Source organism: Lissotriton helveticus, chromosome 3_1 (genome assembly GCF_964261635.1).
Source record: "Lissotriton helveticus chromosome 3_1, aLisHel1.1, whole genome shotgun sequence".
NCBI lineage: Eukaryota > Metazoa > Chordata > Amphibia > Caudata > Salamandridae > Lissotriton > Lissotriton helveticus.
In genome coordinates, this window is record NC_136061.1 from 342,198,682 (window position 1) to 342,216,752 (window position 18,071).

The window sequence follows — 18,071 nt, forward strand, 5'->3', positions numbered from 1 at the left end:
CAGAGAATACAGCAGAGACTTGCAGGCTTCAACAGGATTTTTTTCTCCGAGATAAAAATCAGGAAGAGGCAGGATTAACAGAAGCAAGGGAGCATGTTCTGGAGGTATTTAAGGCGAGTATGGAGAGAACATCTGTTTTTTCCCACCAAAAGATATTGGGGTAGTTGAAATATATTATAGGAAATTGGTGAAAGATCACAAAGGATTCCAGGGTTTACAGACAGTGCAGGGATACTGTTTTGAATTTGTGGGGACTATATTTCAGAAAGTGAAGCAAAAACAATTCGATTTGAAGCAGGATCGAATGGAAATTATGTCAGGTATTCCTTCCTTCACTCTTAGCACTTTATTTTCTTGATGTAAACTTATGGCCTGATCTAATTCTTGCTGGTAAGGATACTCCGTCGCAACAGCCTATCCTTACTGACAAAAATGTGGTCCGCCCGCCGACTTTAGATGCAGGCAACTTTTGGGTTAATGCAAACACAAGGAGATGATAGACAGAGTGCTGAAAGTTTTCAGACACTCACCCCCAGTCACAGATCTGGGTTGAATCCATCATCGTACTTTAGCTCACTTCGCCACCCCAGTTCAGACACAGCTTTATGCAAATCAGTCTTGACCCAGTGCCTCATGGGAAAAGTCCAGCCCGAACAGCCAAGCCATGTCTTCCCTGGACCGGAAACAAGCATCCTGGGACCGGTTTCGGGCTAGCAACCCTCATCAGCCATGCTTGCTTGAATCCAGTGGCAAAGTGAGGAAGCCACCCACGTCGGGCATACCCTGCCAATTTAGGGCGAACAAAGCAAACACAAGGAGATGATGGACGGAGCGCTGAAACTTTTCAGACATTCACCCCCAGTCACAGATCTGGGGTGAATCTATCATCGTTCTTTAGCTCACTTCGCCACCCCAGTTCAGACACAGCTAAATGCAAATCAGTCTTGACCCTGTGCCTCATGGGAACAGTCCAGCCCGAACTGGGTTATTCACAGTGGGGAACACTCTGTCTCCGCCATGATTAAACCCCTCCAACGGCCCTGTGGCATAAGGGCTGTTGAAGGCATTCCTCTGATTCCTCCCTCCTAATTTAGATAGTCAGAATTAGAGGTCAGTTTTCACTGCTTGTTAGCATCAAGAAAACCCTGGCAGTTAGGTGCAGTGAAAGCTGCTAAATGCTCGCCTTAAGGGGGCCATTTTATTTTTTAATTTCAAAAGGAAATTTCTGAAATAAATAAAAAAGAAGACAGTTTGGTGCAGGGCTCCGTCATGTTGACGTGGCCCCGCACCAAACTGTAAGCAGCATTGATAGGATCTGCTGTGGCTGCGGTTTCTGCCAATGTTTTAGAAATGACCGTCAGCTTGGTGGTCAGTTCTAAATCAGGCAGGCGGCATCTCTGTCAGTGTGTCGGAGTAATTTACTCCATCTACCTGGTGGAGAAACAGGCCGCCCCTCAAACAACTAAATTACGTCTTAGTTTGTTTTCTTTCTTCTGATCTCTTAAGTAAAGAAAACTAAAGCACGATACTGGTCTCTATCTTGTTAATAAAATTTAAACTTTCTGATTCGCGAGTAGGGATAAAAGCTGTTTGCTGCTTAAAAGCAAACTTTTTTTCTATATGTCCTTTCTCTTTTGAATCCTGTGCTATCTTATATGGAAGTTTGGTGTGACACTGTGTCCTAGAGATGTTGGACCTCTATATACATGAATGCTGTCAGACATGTGCATCCGTTGCTGAGTGAGAACCGTTAACAACTAGGAAATTTGTAAGCAAGTTATACCACCCTCCGTTCTCACCCACCCACCCAAAAAAAATTAACAACTTATTAACACTGACATCCTCTACTTGCTGAGCACACATTGAGAAAACTGAATCAGATTACGGTCAGCGATTAAAGTGTTTGAAAGCTGAAAGGTGCTGTGAATCCATACTAGTAATCCCAGAAGGTACGCTACTACAAGAGTTAATTAACCGCCAAGTGTGCTCCACCCATAAGCCATTCCTAACAGGTTGTGGGGTACAAGGCTGTTTATGTTGCCCCTTAAGGAGTGAACCCCCTCGCTCTGTGTTTTTAACAACATTGTTAATGTACGGTTGTTCCCTGAAGTTTGAAATTGCTAGAACTAATTTCAAAAGGAAAATAGGGAGCAGCCTGTTTTGTGCCTGTGCATACTTTGGGTTCCAAGTTACTATAGTTGCTTTCTATATAATCCGTTTGGGAAATAGGGGTGGAAGAAAATCATGTTGATGCTATTGACCTCTCACTGCCAGTGATACCCCTCTTTATTTCCATTCTCATCCAAACTCGGCTTCAAGATATGATTTGCAGGTTAGGAGCAGCAGATTGTCCCAGAATACTAACGTTTTCTAAAATGATTTTAAGCAGGAAATGCAAATGGAAGAATTGCTACCAAATTACTTATTTCACAAATTCTAGAATGCACACTTGTATAGTTATATTTCGTAATATATTGTTCAGTTTATGTAATAGAGTTGTCTCCATTTTGTATAATTTATGAATTTCACATGCTTCTTTTTAGGATTCCCTTGTACAATATACTCTTCTAGATCTTTTTTTTATTTGTTTTAATTGCTACCATGTTTGGTAGAGTTGCCATTGAATTTACATTCACTAATCCCCCTAGTGCATCTGTGCACTGTTCCCTTCTCCAGTAAAATGTTTCTAGTCTTTTATATCCCTTAGAATTGCTACCACATTTACATAATTTCCTACTTGTAGACAGCACTCTCACGGGATTCTCTTCCTATGGCTGTTCGATTATTTGTTATTCAGGCTGCAAGGTAATGCAGCTGCAAAGTCACAGAATATCCCTCTGTGGAGGCTCCTATTGCCTGAGTGGGAAGCAGGTATAACGAAAATCAAATGCACGTGACCTTTCTTTTTAGCACTTTCATTGTTTGTAAATTCCGAGAACTATCAGGATCAACACGTTTCATAGCTAACAAAGGAGGCATGTATTGAAACTTCACCCAGGGCGACTGTGTGTGTGTGTGTGTGTTGAGATGCCCATCCTCTCTCCTTCAACAATGGTACTAAATAGCATCCTACTCTTTTCACATCTTTCAGTGAAAGTAAATATTGCCCATTAGCCCATTTTATTTCGAGCACCTTCACTAATAATCGCACATTCATATATTTATTACTAGAGTATAAATGCCAAATTCCATGTTTATTACCACGGTAGAGTGAGTTTCCCCTTAGAGAAGCACTGTTTATTGTCTCACAGATTGCATATTACATTTGTTGTACACAAGGTCCTTATGGTCACAAACACTGTTCAATGTGATTTTTACCTCACTACATTAATTTAACCCCTTGCATCTGTTTTTTTTCACAGTAAAACATGAAAAATGACCATTGCTTAAACCATACATGTAGATGTGCAGATTGCAGTATACTGTTTATTACTATTTTTGAGTGAGTGTGGCTGCATCGTGACCCACTCGGGGCTTCGCTCTCATAAGTCATGGCCTCTCTCCACACGCAACAGTGCTAACAAATAGCATGTTGAACTCTGCGCAACTGCAGGTAAATAAACACACCCATAAAAACACCCACTCATGCACATACACGCACACTGTGACTTTCGGCGCATGGCACTATGTGGGTGTTTGTTTGAAAGAAATTAAGAGTCGTGAATCTTGTTTAGTATAGATTGATTTACAAGACTATAACACTATAGCTGTTGTACAGAAACTGGGAGTGGGCGTGTTGTAAATAGTCACAATGGCCGACTGAAAGAGCAAGGGAAAAGAACAGCCAGAACACTAAAGCTCATGAAACAAGTGGCCTAAATCCAAGCAATAACACAAGTGCCTTTGTAGGATGTAAGAATTAAACTGATCTATAGACACAAAGATGGATGGAAAATGACGGTGGCATCGAAACAAGGGACTATGCATTATGAAAACTCTAGAAGCAGCATGAATACATGGCGACCATGCACGTGCCCTTTTTTATGCTTCACAACCTCTTCTCTTGCATACTACAATTTAGCTTTCCATTTTTCATTTCACCTTAAATTCTGCTTCTTCTGTCAGATACACAAAATCATCCACTCTAACATTTCTCCCCTTATCCATCTTTAAGGCCCTCTCTCCTACTCTTCCTCCCTCTTATTGAAACTCTTTCCACAAGTGACCCAAGACTGTTAAATCCAGGTCCTATTTGAGCGAGAAAGTTGTGTTGCCAAAGTCAAATATTTTAATTATTTTCGGCTTCCCTTTTGATACTACCTTGCGTTGGGGCCACCTTCTGAATTTAAGATCTCTCCAACTTCATAGATCGGGAGAAGCAATCTGTTTCAATGAACAAGTCCAGGATATAATTGTAAGGAAAATATGAATTATTAAAGATGCACAATAGTGTGGCCTCCCTCTCTGCCAGTTCATGAGTAACTGCCAGAAGATGGAACGTGACTGCTCACACACTATTGGACTTACCAAGCCTGACGTTCCAATTCCACAGAAGGAACATTACAACACAACCTTTAGTTACGCCGTAAAACGACTCCTATCCTGCCGGCCCCAGAATTCTGTAACCAACTTCCATCCCTCATGCATTTTGTTCTTACCTGTAGGAAATCTGCCTTTTCTGCAAGGTCACTTTGTATTTTTTGCTTTTAGCTGGCTTCAGAACTATGTGCAATTTACCCCTGCTAACCAGTAGTAAAATGCCTGGGTTCCCCCTTTAAATATTGTTGAATTGGCATACTCCTAAGTGGCATATTTAACTTGCCTATAAGTCCCTAGTATGTGGTAAAAAAGTGTACCCAGGGCCTGGAAGTTGAATGCCACTAGTGGACTGGAGTACGTATTGTGCCATGGAATACAGTGACAGTGCAAACATGGCTTCAGGCCTACTAGGTTAACCTGACAGGAGCATTCTAAAAACTGCAGTTTGACCTGTCAAAATAAACCCTTTTGAAGGGCCAAAACCTCCCGTTTAAATATTATTAAGTAACTTCTAAGTAGGCCAACTAGCCCAAAAGGCAGGTTGCATGGCATTCAAATGTAGGGCATTTAGTTATAAAATGTTAACATGCCCTTACAGCTACTAGCACACAAAAGCTATTTTTCACTGTAGCAGGCCTAGCTGTCCAATGTAGAAAATAAGTGTACAGATTAAAATCTTGATATTGTACCTCAGGAATGGAGCCAGACAGAAAAAAAGATTATACAACTATGTTTAATAGTTATTAAAACCCAATTAAATTGTGAAGTCATATTTTAAATACAAATTAAGCAATAAAACCTTTAGAAAGCTGGCTTTTTCCTGCCTGAAGTTCCCGTGATGCTAATTTGCATTGGCTTTCTAGCTTCCCCTGCCAGTAAGTAGCCTTGGATATGTGTGAAATGCTTCCCAGGAGCAAGCAGTAGGCTGACCTAAATGTAGAGAGAGGACTCCTATGAACCTCACAAAATATACAGGATGGGAGGTGTGGACATCCATTTGACAACTACAATGTCAACTTCTACTTGAGTGTCAAATGCTGCTTGGCCGGTCTGCTCGGTTCACATATAACACTTGGGGGACATTTGAAAAGGGGAGAGAACAGGATTCTAAGACAATCCTTGTGGATCTGTTGTCTGCTAGTACAAAAGAAGAGTCCTTCATCACCAGACTTCCGACTCTGGATTTCTTGTGGGTACAGTGGCTACCTCAAACTGGATTTTAGTATTAGATGTTGGAGGATATGAGGATTACCTTAGTAAACTCAACACACACACACCCAGTCCTCAGAGCCCAAGTTTAGTGTGGCTGAAAACTTTTGCCATCTTAAAAATGCCCAGAGTGGGTTGGGTTAGAACAGAAGAGGAGTGGACCCTGCTATCTGTGACCTGAGAGGATCCCTGAAGGACTGGACATGCTCCCTCTTATTCCCCAAAACAGGGGTCAGTTTACTGGCCTCCTGGGTAAGCTACAGGGCCATACCAAGCAGCAAGTGGTCTTTTCCTAGAATTATCCAGCTAACCAGTGGCAACTCGACTGGACCCTGGGGGCATTGGCTTTTGCCTGACAACCTGTGGGTCTCTAAGTGGGCCTCTAAGGTCCTAGGGGGCTTTTGTGTGCTCTGCTGGTGGATTGGGACTTAAAGGGACTACGTTAGAAAGTAGAATCTTTGATTAGGATGAACCTAATTAGTGTGTCCAACCCGCACTCCATAGCGGTCAAGCTTAAATTGCACCTAGGTCCCGGTTTCCCATGAAGAGTAACTTTATCATTGGCTGTTTGCGCTTTTTGGCACAATTTATCTCTGGTTCTCTTTAGTAGACTTTTGTTAATTTGGTGTGATATGGTTTGACAAGTCCCGAAAATGGACTACGCACCTGGAGGCCCAGAAAGTTAAAGCCCTCGCTTCAGTTTGCGGGCTGAAAAATTTCAATAGTAGCTATGGTGACATGTCCCATAGACCACTGTTGAAGGCATTCAATGCAGTGATCCCCCCATAAATGCAATATGGTGCAGAAATACTATGCTTAGGAGGGAAAAGTACCTGGAACAGAGAAGAGGGGAAATGTGTAAAAACACTATTGTCACTACCTAGCTCATCAATGTTACAGTCAATTAGGTTAGAGCTAGATGTGACTTTGTGGGATGTCCAGGTATAAGTAGGTTTGTTAAGGTTCTGTAAACAGCTGGGAACAGGAGAAGAGTTGAAAGTGTCACGATGGTGTATGGAGGTGATTCAGAAGAGTGAACTTAGGTGGGCGAATGTAATAAGAAAGAAACTGTACTTCGTCTGTGATAATTTAAAAGTGGAAATGGACCCGCAGTCCCTGTATATTGCAGAATCAAAGAGTGAGCTTAAACTCCTAGGGAAGGAATTGTCCAAATCAAACGATATGGAATATCTGTTAAAAAAAGAGTCTGTGCATAGCGAGAAACAGAGCGCTCAATACGCAAAGAACGTCGCACAGGGTTGAGCATCTTCCAGGCTGCTGCTACGGTAGGTTCCTTCACCCTGCTAGGAAGTGGTGCAATCTGGAACTTCAAAGCTGAGCCCTGCGCACCAGCCCACTGTCGAGTTAGGATGTTGGGAGAACGCACAAGCTGGTCAATGGTTTCACCATTTTGTGACAGGGCTGCTGACTCACAAGAGTCTAACTCAGTTACAGCAGTCAGCCCCTCTTCCGGCACCAGGTCAAATGTAACTGCTTTGGCTTTCTTGTTGGTGTTTTTCATGATGTCAAAGATAGTTTCTCGTAGCTCTTCAATTGGCACTGCTCCAGAACGAACTGCTTGCTCATACAAGCCAATCACATCAAAGGTGCCACTGCGCTCCAACAGCCTGGCCTTACACATCCAGTATTTGGCAAACTTTTCTGCTTGTGTTATTTTTGTAAGCGTGGTCTGAAACGTCTCAGAAGGTAACCCCTCATCAATGAGCCGCAAACAGTCAGACAGTGTCATGTTAATCTTCATCACTAGGGAATTAAGATCATCTTCCTCCTCAATGCCAGCCCAAAAAGATAGCCTGGCCTTTGCTTTGGCAGGTTTTTTGGGCGGAAGGGTCATTGCTGGTCTTTTATATGATTTCCCTTTGGAATTCATCCATTCCTGCAACTTGCTCCTGCGGATTTCCTTGGCACTCAACTGTTTGCTATCTTGCTTTGGTTTCATTTCAGTAACTGCCTTTCTGGGAGGCACAGAGGCTGCCCATGGGGCTGGAGTGAAAGGCAAAGCTCCCCTGGACTCTGATCTGCCAAAGGCTGCAGAGTCTGCTGTGCCCAGAGAATGCCGGCGAGAGATGGGGTCCCTTGATTTGTGCAGTGTGGACTCTACAGTTCCTGTTTTGGGCTTGGAGCACATAGTAGTGTTGTTCTTCGTGATACAACCTACTGCAGTCGGCCTTGCTGTGACCTCGGTATTCATGGTCCTTTCAGTCCTTATTGTGCTCCAAGTTTTGCCCGATGACGGACATCCATTCCCAGCAGCACCCATAATGGGCTTTACTTTAGCTACCTTCCTCTCTGGCTGTGATTTCTCTGATGGCCGAGTCCTGCAAGCAGCTGCTGCCAGAACCTTCCTAGGTGGAGGCAAAGTGGCAACATGAGGCTTCTGTGCATGCCTTGGAGGATCTGCTGCCTTGGAAGTTTTTTTTAATTTTTATTTTATTTTATATATATTTTATTATTTTATTTTATTATTATTAATATATTTTAAATATTTTTTATTGAGCGTTCTGTTTCTCGCTGTCCAGAGACTCTGATGGAGCATGACACTGTGGTTGCCTCCCTAAATGACCTGCTGGACGCTGATGAGAGCTGCTTTGTGTATCTGCAAAATGAAGCCCTCCCAAAGGAAGTGGACTCCAAAATTCGAGCATTGTAGCTATTGTTCACAGGGAATCCAGTTTTCACCGTACATTGTTGGTGGCATCTAGTATAGAAGGTTTGGCACTCCCTACAATTAACTAGTAAATCAAGCATCAGAGTTTGAATTTAATGGGGTCTTGCGATGGGACCCAGTAATCGCTTGTGATGTGTGCCTTCTGTACCGCTATTTAGACTCGCTTTATGCTTTTGCACGGCTAGTTGTGGCGAAAGGAACTATATTGCACTTGTCCACAGCAAAATAAAACGATCAATTGTTTGCTGTGATCTTGTTGACAGAAAACATTTAAGAAAATACCTAAATATAAATTATATAATTAAATAAAATTCCATTAATTACTATAAACCTGTCCTAATTTTAAGAGCGCTCTGAATAAAATGAATTACGACTGTACAAAAAAAAAAAAAAAGAGTCTGTGCAACCCTTGATAAATAGCTGGAGGAAAGAAAAATGGTATCCCTACTAAGACACCCTGCCAAATCTGGGGCTTAGGATGGAACTTTTAAGGGTGAGAACTGGGACTAACCCAGCTCGGCCAAATGACAAAATAAAAAAGGAATTGTTGGGGCTAGAGGGTAGATGCACATGCAGGATTGGTACGAAATGTAATTGCTTGCATATATTAATATACTGTCAAAAATTAGTAGCCCAGAGAAAACAGTTTTTACGACTGATATTTGTAAAATATAGCATTGGGTCCCGTCTGCAAGCAATTGAGCTCCTCACAGACATGTATCACCTTGATATCGCCATTGGGGTAGGCTGTTAAAAAGTTGTTCATAGAATAGGAAATGGAGGATCAGATTGAGTAATGAAGAATACAGAATTAAGTTTTATTCTTTTAATATTTTAAAACAGGTTTTAGTAAAGCCGATCTACCCTTAGGATGTTTGAATATATTTTATTTGTTGTATGAAATTGTATTTAATATAACCATGATGGAGGATATGGAACTTCATAGTCCTTAAGGGAACGAGATGCGATTTTAGTAATTATTTTAAAATAAATGTGTATTCTTTGTGGTTTAAAGATCAATGATCTAAATAAACTTAAATTTTGACTTGACTAATTTGGTGTCATTTGTACTCTGCTTTTCTAATTTGTGGTGACAGACGAGATGCTATACTTGATATCAATGAAGTCATGAGGCCACATAAGGGTCCGAGTTTTACAACTCTCCAATTAAGTCTGAGATATCCACAGAGATCAATCCCTAAACCTCTTTGGCCTCAGGGCTTCTGAAGAGCAGACATAGTGACCTACTTTGGGGGAAAGGAGTTACCAACATAGGATTTATTTACTTATTTTTATCCCACTGCTGCTCCCGAGGTTTTGACACTGGGCAACTTGTTTTCTGATCATTTTGTCTGCAGTGCCCCGTATCGCGCATGGCCACTGCTTCTGTACTGGGTGACCATATGTTGATAAGATTCTCATGATGGCAGGCCAAGTGAATGCAGTATCCATTTCCTGCTTCCACACACTCAAGATGGTCAAGAAGATCTTGAAATGGCCCCACCAACACTCGATGAACCGTCACCCAAACCCTCACCACCAGCCGTCTGGACTAATGCAGCACACTCTATGCTGAAATTAACGCTCAACTGACCAGAAGACTCCAGACAGTACAAAAGTCATTGGCCGGACTCATATTCCTACACTGCACTCACATCACCTGCACCTCAAAAAGCTCCACTTGCTACCAGTCTGCAAACAGGCACTCTTCATATTCCTCACACGCATATAAAAAGTATACAATAAACATAACAACAATAGACATAACTTGACACAATGACCATTGTGGGACGTATACATTTGGTCCCTGTAATGGAACTTTAAACCAATGTTATGTTAAGACACGCTCTTGAAATACTGTTGCTAGAAGGCCGACAGCTGATATATTTAATTTTATTTTTGATTGCAAGCACGCGCTGGTCGCATTTAGGCATCAATATTTCTTTTTCTACTGTTAGACTTAATTTGCGTCTGCTTGAAATAAAGTATGGTACAGGATTGGATTGCAGGAATTCAAAATGTTGCCTGTGTGGCAAAAGCAGTTTGTCCAGGAGTGGTGGCGAGATTGATGATTGATAGTCACATGTACATAATAAAACAGGTGAGTATTGATTTTTAGTATTTTATGACTTTCACAACTTAGGACCTTATTTAGGCCAACGTGGACTGCCTCTTTTGGATATGTGGAGCTTGCTTGGCAGCGATTTTTCTGCTGTGAAATAAGCTCCAGCCATGGCAACTACTTTCACAGCAATGAGGTTTGCTGCCTGTGTTGGTGTGTCTTAAATCTCCTGCATGGCAAACTTTCTTGTTTAAAGAAAACAAACTCCCAAACGAGCAGTATGATCATCTCTGTGATCCGGCAGTAGGGTGGACCCTAGGGGTTCCTGCCTGAGAAGCTAGGAGCCTCTGCTCACCATGACGCAGCATTCGCCCACCTCTACATAGAGTGGAGGAACTCAGGGTTTGGTGGGACCTGTGGTGGATTTGTGCCCAGGTGTCAGCCCATTTCTGCTGTTAGCACTGCGAAAAACAAAACCAACTACTAACAACGAAAGTTGGAAGAGAATATGGTATGAAGGCCTGAGCTGCCGACTTCGGAGATGAGGAACCGGCTTCAAGTCTGGGCATCGGCTCAACATCCTATGATTCTACCCAAATCACTTAATCTCCATTGCCTACCATAAATGAATGTGTCCTCAACTGGTGCTCACGAAAAGCGCTGGTGTTGATGATCAAGTGCCGGTGCTGAGCACCGAAACCACGGACTCAAATTAAGCACTGGACTGGGGCAGAAAGACTGCCAGTACAAGCCATTCTCCCACTCCATCTCACTCTAATTCAGGCCTTCGGAGTTTTGACATTAAGATTCATTCAGGTCTTACCAGTATATAGCTTTAAGAATAGCATTTTATAGAAGCGTTTTCAAGTGGCACAGTTATGCATGAAGAAAAGCCATCAGCTTTCAGAATAAAGCAGGCACATTGATTTTGTATTCAAAATACATTTTATTTATTTTATTTTCATTAATGAGCAACGGAGTAGGCATTAAGATAATAATAAACTCAGTAGACTCCGATTAGCAATTACAGTTTTGATGTACTGTCGATGTCATCTTAACCCTTAAACAAAAATCATCTATCTCACGCACAGTTAATTTTAAACCAATATTTTTAGATTTGAAGTGGTCGCATATCTGCCACCCACACAAAAATGTGCCTTAAAATCATTGTTAGGGCACATGGATCAGCATTTTTTAAGAAATCATTTTCTTAATTTGATTTGTGTCACAAAGTCAAGGTCAAAAAGGAGGTCAATAAGTAATTAATAAAATGGCAACAATTCAGCTAAGTACTAGCATGGTATTAATGTAATAAATCATGACCACTAGTACAGCTAACACGTAGGAGGGTTTGAGGTACAATATACTACTGACACTAATTACTTTTAATATCACTTTTTATATGTGGTACACACTGGTGGTCACGAGTCTGTCCCCATACCTAGTTAGGTGGCCTAGCCAATCCTCACCTTGGTCGCCCTGTTTCCACAGACTTTTATACATTTACTGGGGCACGTCTGACTCTAGACCCCTCTTTCAGGGCCCATACACCAGTCCATGCCTCTTGCCCATTCTATGAGCACTGGCACTTTTAAGGGTAACACATTTCCTGGCTATGTCTCTTTTTGCGACTATGAGGCTACGATTGGGGAAAGATTTTTGGTTCTCGGCTCTATTGGACTCCTCTAATACCCCAAGGAGCATACACCCTTATTTCAAGGGCAAACCCTGCCAATGACTCCTATTACCTACGTGTCACTGCCTCCTCCCCCCCCAAACCAGATTGGATCTCCTGTATTATATGGATGAAGGTGCCCCGCTTCCCACATCTGCATAACATTTGTCAGTGTTGCGTCTCCCAAACCTATACATGAGTAGGCTTATGTGGCACCCACTTTGTAATACCCTGAGTTGAATTAGCCTGAAGCCAGCCTTGATCGAGCCTTCTATGGAAGATGAAAGTGCCTCTTGCCACATAAAGCCTTCAATGGTGCCTACTTCTAACTCTTATGTTCTGTTCAGTTTCATTCATTAGGCCTTTGCATGTGTTATTCACTAAAGTGTTGAATGTAAGCATGTGTGTTTTAGAAACTATTCACTAGTGGTGAGTTTTCTTTCCCTTCACTATCTTGCTCAATGCATGCAACAAGAGTTTGTTTAAGCTGTAGATATCTGAAAGTCTGAGTTGTGCAGTTTGTATTCTGTTTGGAGATGAGTGAAAGGGGCCATGCGTTTATCCCTCCAACCTGGTTCAGGGTTGAGATCCCTATATTTTACCACCTTTTCAAGCCAGCCAATGTACCCTCAGTCTGTTTGCCAACCCCTTCTCCCTATTACATTTAAGCCAGGTTTAGTAACTGGTGTGAGTGGTGCACCCCCATGTAAGGCATGTGAGTAGCCCTCGGGATCCATTTTGTGCCCTTCCATCCTGAAGGATGGCTTGTCTTGGAACACGAAGGCTCAGCAACTAAGGCGTGTCCTGCAGTGTATATATAAAATAATTTCGGAAGTGCTATAATTATCTCTTCATTCTTGGTTGTTAAATTGAGCCTTTGAATTCCCAATTCAGCCACTTTTCAGAAGAACCGTCAATCTGCATATGTGAGACATGTAAACAATGTTCCTTTTGTATAGCTTTATTTGTCGCTCTAGTCAAGCATTTGTTGGGCTTCCAATGGAATAGTTAATCCTGCTTTGAGCTGTGGACCACAAAGCTAAGAAAGCTAATTTTTTTCTCTTGTCTTTCTTGCAGTTCCAGATGAACTACTCTTAGCGTGAGTACTTTGATTTAATTATTTGTTTATAGATGTTATCAGTTCAATAAAGTCAAAAGCTAACAGGTGCGAGATCTATTTACCTATCCATGCCCATACATGTCTGGAGTTCACAATGTTTGCTTTCAAAGTGTGTCCTTCCAATGCGTTATTGTGACCTTAAGGCCCTGATTAGTGGTTGAGTGGAATTCTCCTCCTGCTGAATCACGAGTGAGCTGGGGTTCAAGCACCCGAAGTCAGGGCCGCAAATCTGGCAGGAAGAGACAGCTGGAAATATCCCATTCGGAAAGGGTGCACTGAAGCTCTGCCGTTCTCTGGCCCCGCCCAACACTCAGACAAGGCATGGGCAGCATATCATGATCCGCCTGCCAGTCACACTTCCCTCCACTATCTTCGCTATACCCCTCCTCCACCTACCGCTGTACGCCAGTCTTCACCCCCTCACCCTCCACCCAACATTTACCATCTGCTCAGAGCAGGAGGTAAAAGTTTGCCTTAAACCCCAGGGGAAATAAAAGGATCTACCATGGTAACACTCCCATTAAATGAAGGGCTACGCATTACTCCCGATTCTGTGGGCTTTAACCAGGGCTTTAAGTGGGTTGAAAAAACTGGAGGGTCTCTCAATGGGGGCGTGGTCAATGCAATTAAGTGCGTGGCTTAAAAACACAGAAGCTAAAAATCTGTGTTTAGCATAGTGTGCCGCACGACTTTAATTTTGCTGTTTCTGTCATTGCTTCTAGATATATGATGCAACAAGTAACATCATACCTACAACAAGTCATGACTGTTGGATTTGTCAATGGCTGTTAGTTGCATAAGATAAATAAGCAGCAACTATGGCTCGTTGTATATAATATTGAAAAAGCTTCCACTTAAAGCCTTGGTGACCCAACAACTGTGTTGCTGTGCCTGAGTTTCAAAAAGAGAAGCGAAATCCAGAGAGAAAATGACTATTTTAAAGGATTCCCCTTCCCCTAGAACGTTCACCTGACATTAGGTCATGCCGTAACTTCTTCACTAGTGAGAAGAGAGGGCAGTTTGATCACGCTCACATTGATGTGCCTGCTGTCACTGCAGTCTGGAAAAAAACGGACTGCCTGTGCCACGGCACAAAACAGAGCCCGATAGAGACCCGTTTCGGGGCTCCCTATAAAAAACTGCCTGTGCTCAGACTCGGTGAGACCCGGCCCACTTAAAACCCTGGCTTGAACTCATCTTTGTACAGTAAATTCTTGAGCAGCGCTTTCCTAACTCTGAAGTGTGCCAGAGATTCAGGAGCAAGCTGGCATAAGCTGAGCCCCCGTTCCCACCCTGGTCTGGAGTTTGATTTCCACCTACACGCACTTCATGGCACACCCTCTGGCTGCCATCTGCTTGTGTTCTTGCATAGGGGGCATGTTGGATTACCCCCCCCCACCACCACCACACTGGGGACCTCAGAATAGCACAAAGGTGGCATTAAGAACTATGCAAGTAAAGCACAGAAAGCCCATGGTCTGCTTAGCAGTTATGTTATGTTAGTTGCATTTGTAGAGCGCACGGTTACCCTGGGGTGTCCTGGCACTAGCACTGGTTGCTGGGTGAAAAGAATGTATGCTACTGAGCAAAGAGCCAGGCCTTTAACCCTTTCCTAAAGGAGAGGAGATCCGGGGCACTCCTGAGATATAGGGAAAGCTCATTCCATGCTCTGGAGGCACAGGTAATGAAACTCCTACCTCCCTAGTTGACTCTTTTAAATGGGGGGACTTGAACGTATTTGGCTCCTGGGGAGTGTAGCGTTCTCCCCGGGACATACCAGAGGAATTTACGCCTAAGGAAGTTGGGTCCTGCTCAATTGATGGCCTCAAACATGGTGCAGAGTGCCTTGAAGCGAACTCTTTGTTTCACCGGGAGCCAGTGTAGTTGCCGTTGCTCCTTTCTTACGGAAACAAATTTAGGAGTTCCTGACAGCACTCTTGCCACTGCATTTTGGGCTAGTTGAAGCTGATTAATGTGCTGCTTTTAAGCATGGAGATAAAGGCCATTGCAGTAATCCAGACACGACATTATAAGAGCCGTAATCACTGTCTTGAGGCTATTTTCGGACAGGAAGAACTTAATTTTCCTTATAATCCTCAAGATGAGAAAGCAAGCTGAGATCACCATGCTTATTTGGTCACCCATGTTGAGCTTATTGTCCAGCAGTACCCCCAGGTTTTTTACTTTCCTTGTGTGGGGGCATACACCAAGATCTTCTGGCCACCAGTCCGGTGTCCACACACGTGGATTGTTGCCGAACTTTATGACCTCGGTCTCGGTATAGTTCAGTTTTAGGCAATTAGAAGTCACCAAGTGCGAGATGGCCCCCATACAGTCATGGAAACGTGCCCCGGTTTCCATTTCCCTCCCTTCCATCAGTGATAGTACTATTTGGGTGTCATCAGCGTAAGAGGTGAGTTGGAAGCCAAATGATCTAATGACACCAGCCAGGGGTGCCACATAGATATTGAAAAGCATTGGGCTGAGACACAAGCCCTGTGGCACCCCGCATGGAAGGGAGAAGGGTTCGGAACTGTTACCATCCAGATCCACAGTTTGTGATCTGTTGGTTAAGAAAGACTGCAACAGTTTCCATGCTGGCTCTTCTACTCTTATATCTGACAAACGGTCCATCAATACTTTGTGGTAGACCGTGTTGAATGCCGCGGACAGGTCTAGCAAAATCAGCACGGCATTGCCACGCCAATCCAAGGCCTCTCAGATTTCCTCAGTGGATTTAAGTAAAGCAGACTCCGTGTTATGCTCTACTCTAACCCATATTGGGAAGGGTCAAGAAAGTTGTTGAGCTGCAGAAACACGCTCAGTTGGATATTCATGGCTTTTTCCAGTATTTTTGCCAGGAAAGGGAGCCTGTTCCATGCTAGCCTGCAACTATCCCTTGCATGTAATTGTATTTCTTTATTCGTATCTCAGCGCCAAAGGTCACGTGCAAACGTTCTCCATATGCGAACTGAAACTGCCCTTTAACGTATTCCCTGCTCGGTCATTATGAAAAAAGTATATGCATCTTCCAAGGCAGTTGGAATGTAAGTTACATGTATGTTCGGTAATTATAGGGTGGGTTGTAGGAAGGGGGTGGAGTTTAAAGCACACTGCTTAGGAAAGGTGAAAGGGTATCTGCTCATGGAAACACTTTTGTCGAAACTCCTACTTCAATGTCTTTCCATCGAATCAGAATTTGCAAAAGCAGTCATTTGAGGTAAAGGCTGCTGCAGCTTCTGGTTTCCAAAAACAATCCGTGTATGAAGCATGTGTAGTGACGAGGAGACAGGCAGCAAGTGCGACCAACTTGTAACTCCCTAACTTGGACCACAAAACATCCGTCATTCGGACTCAAACCTATTATAATATTGAACCCAAGTGTTGCTATCTTTTGGAGGCAAAGATGTCCCTTTATTTGATCCTAAACACGTCCCTAACATGGATCACAAATATCTGTTTTCTTGGCTTGGTTATGCACTGGCATACAGTAGTGGTAATTGCAGGATAACTTGGTGCCAGCACTCGGTGGGTGTTCCCTCAAAGTTTCACTGCATAGTCGAGCTGTGCTACGGAAGCTTGGAATTGGTCTCTGTGGGATCGCTGCATTTTTCCCTAAGTTTGTTCCTGCCAGAGCCCTTGGAAGGTAACTGAGAGGAGGACTGTGGGAATGAATATGTCTGGGGTCAGAATCTCTGACTCTAGTGGTGTGAGGACAGAGCACTAGCACAGGCCCTGGAGAGGTCAGGATGGGAATAGGAAAAGCAGATGGCAGCCTAAACATTTGCAAAACAAGTTTTAAGGAAGAAAATACTTGTCATTAAAATGTCATAGAATTTTGAATCTGGGATGCACTAAAGCAAGCCTCTTTGCAGCCAATCACATAGCTCTGGAAGACGTCTACTGTCTATTCTGAATTATTTACATTGTTGAAGTTTATAGTGGGAATCTGTTATGCATAGAAACAAAAATAACTCTCCGCCTTTTCACTGCTCTGCCAACTTATTGCTGTGTGAGAGTGGTTGTCTGTGAAATTTGGCAGACCGACAGTAATGAGTAATACCAGAGCGCTCTAATAATCCACAGAGCGTTTGCAACTTGGCCTGTGACAGTGAGAACCCACTGCCACTGCCACATGAAAGAGTCTCAGCCCTGCACCAAAAGGGCCTTTATTAGAGGCAGGAGGCACTGCATACACACAGTAGCCTGTAAATGTGGTGGTAGGGTATACTGATGTGGTTATCTGCCCACGTGCAAACAGAGGTGCCCACCTTGTTTCACACAGGCCAGTTTAGTTCATTTGTGGGCTGGGCTATAATCAAACCAGGCAGCAAAGCTTCTCCCTATCCCTAAAACTTTAGGCGTATCCTCTCAAATTCATTGATGTGGATAGTTAGAACGGTATTGGCAGTGAGACAGTGTTAAAGTCCTAGTAACCTACATTTGCAGTAGGATTGTACCACAATGTATTTGTTTTTTTTTTTGTTGAGTTTTATATAGGGTGAACTTGACTCAAGGGTATCTCCAGAGCATTTTACAAGGTCTGCATAAAGATGTATCTGTGATCTACCAGTGAACCAAAATTTCATGAGCTCAAACAGGTCTTTAATTTAGAACACACATCTGGAGAAAATAGACTTCGAAATTAAAAGCCTGCATTCCCAGAGAATGTTTACATCCACAAGCCGAGTAGAAAACGGGAGAAATATTTTGCGCTGGTTCATTCTTGTTTTGGTTTCTCCTCATGAAAGGAGAGTCCAAGTTCTTGGAGTTGTGGAACATCAGCAGTGGCCAAAGCGTACAAGTGAAGAGATACAGAGGGGCAAGGACTGTGCCC

The 18,071-nt window shown here is 43.0% G+C and overlaps 2 protein-coding genes across 4 annotated transcripts in view; one reads left to right on the forward strand and one right to left on the reverse strand.

The window, feature by feature from the left end:
• The window catches only part of ZSWIM7 (zinc finger SWIM-type containing 7), a 753,195-nt gene that overhangs the window by 313,944 nt on the left and 421,180 nt on the right, over nucleotides 1-18,071 (forward strand). For all 3 annotated transcript variants that reach the window (XM_078683591.1, XM_078683593.1, XM_078683592.1), the window contains exon 3: nucleotides 13,192-13,213. In XM_078683591.1, the coding sequence (XP_078539717.1) occupies nucleotides 13,192-13,213 (22 nt within the window). The remainder of the gene's footprint in view (nucleotides 1-13,191; nucleotides 13,214-18,071) is intronic.
• LOC144824874 (cytoskeleton-associated protein 2-like) lies at nucleotides 6,833-11,008 on the reverse strand. The gene is made up of 2 exons (XM_078683848.1): nucleotides 10,928-11,008; nucleotides 6,833-8,113 (listed from the first exon to the last, which is right to left on the reverse strand). The coding sequence occupies exons 1-2, from the start codon at nucleotides 11,006-11,008 to the stop codon at nucleotides 6,833-6,835; spliced, it is 1,362 nt and encodes a 453-aa protein (XP_078539974.1).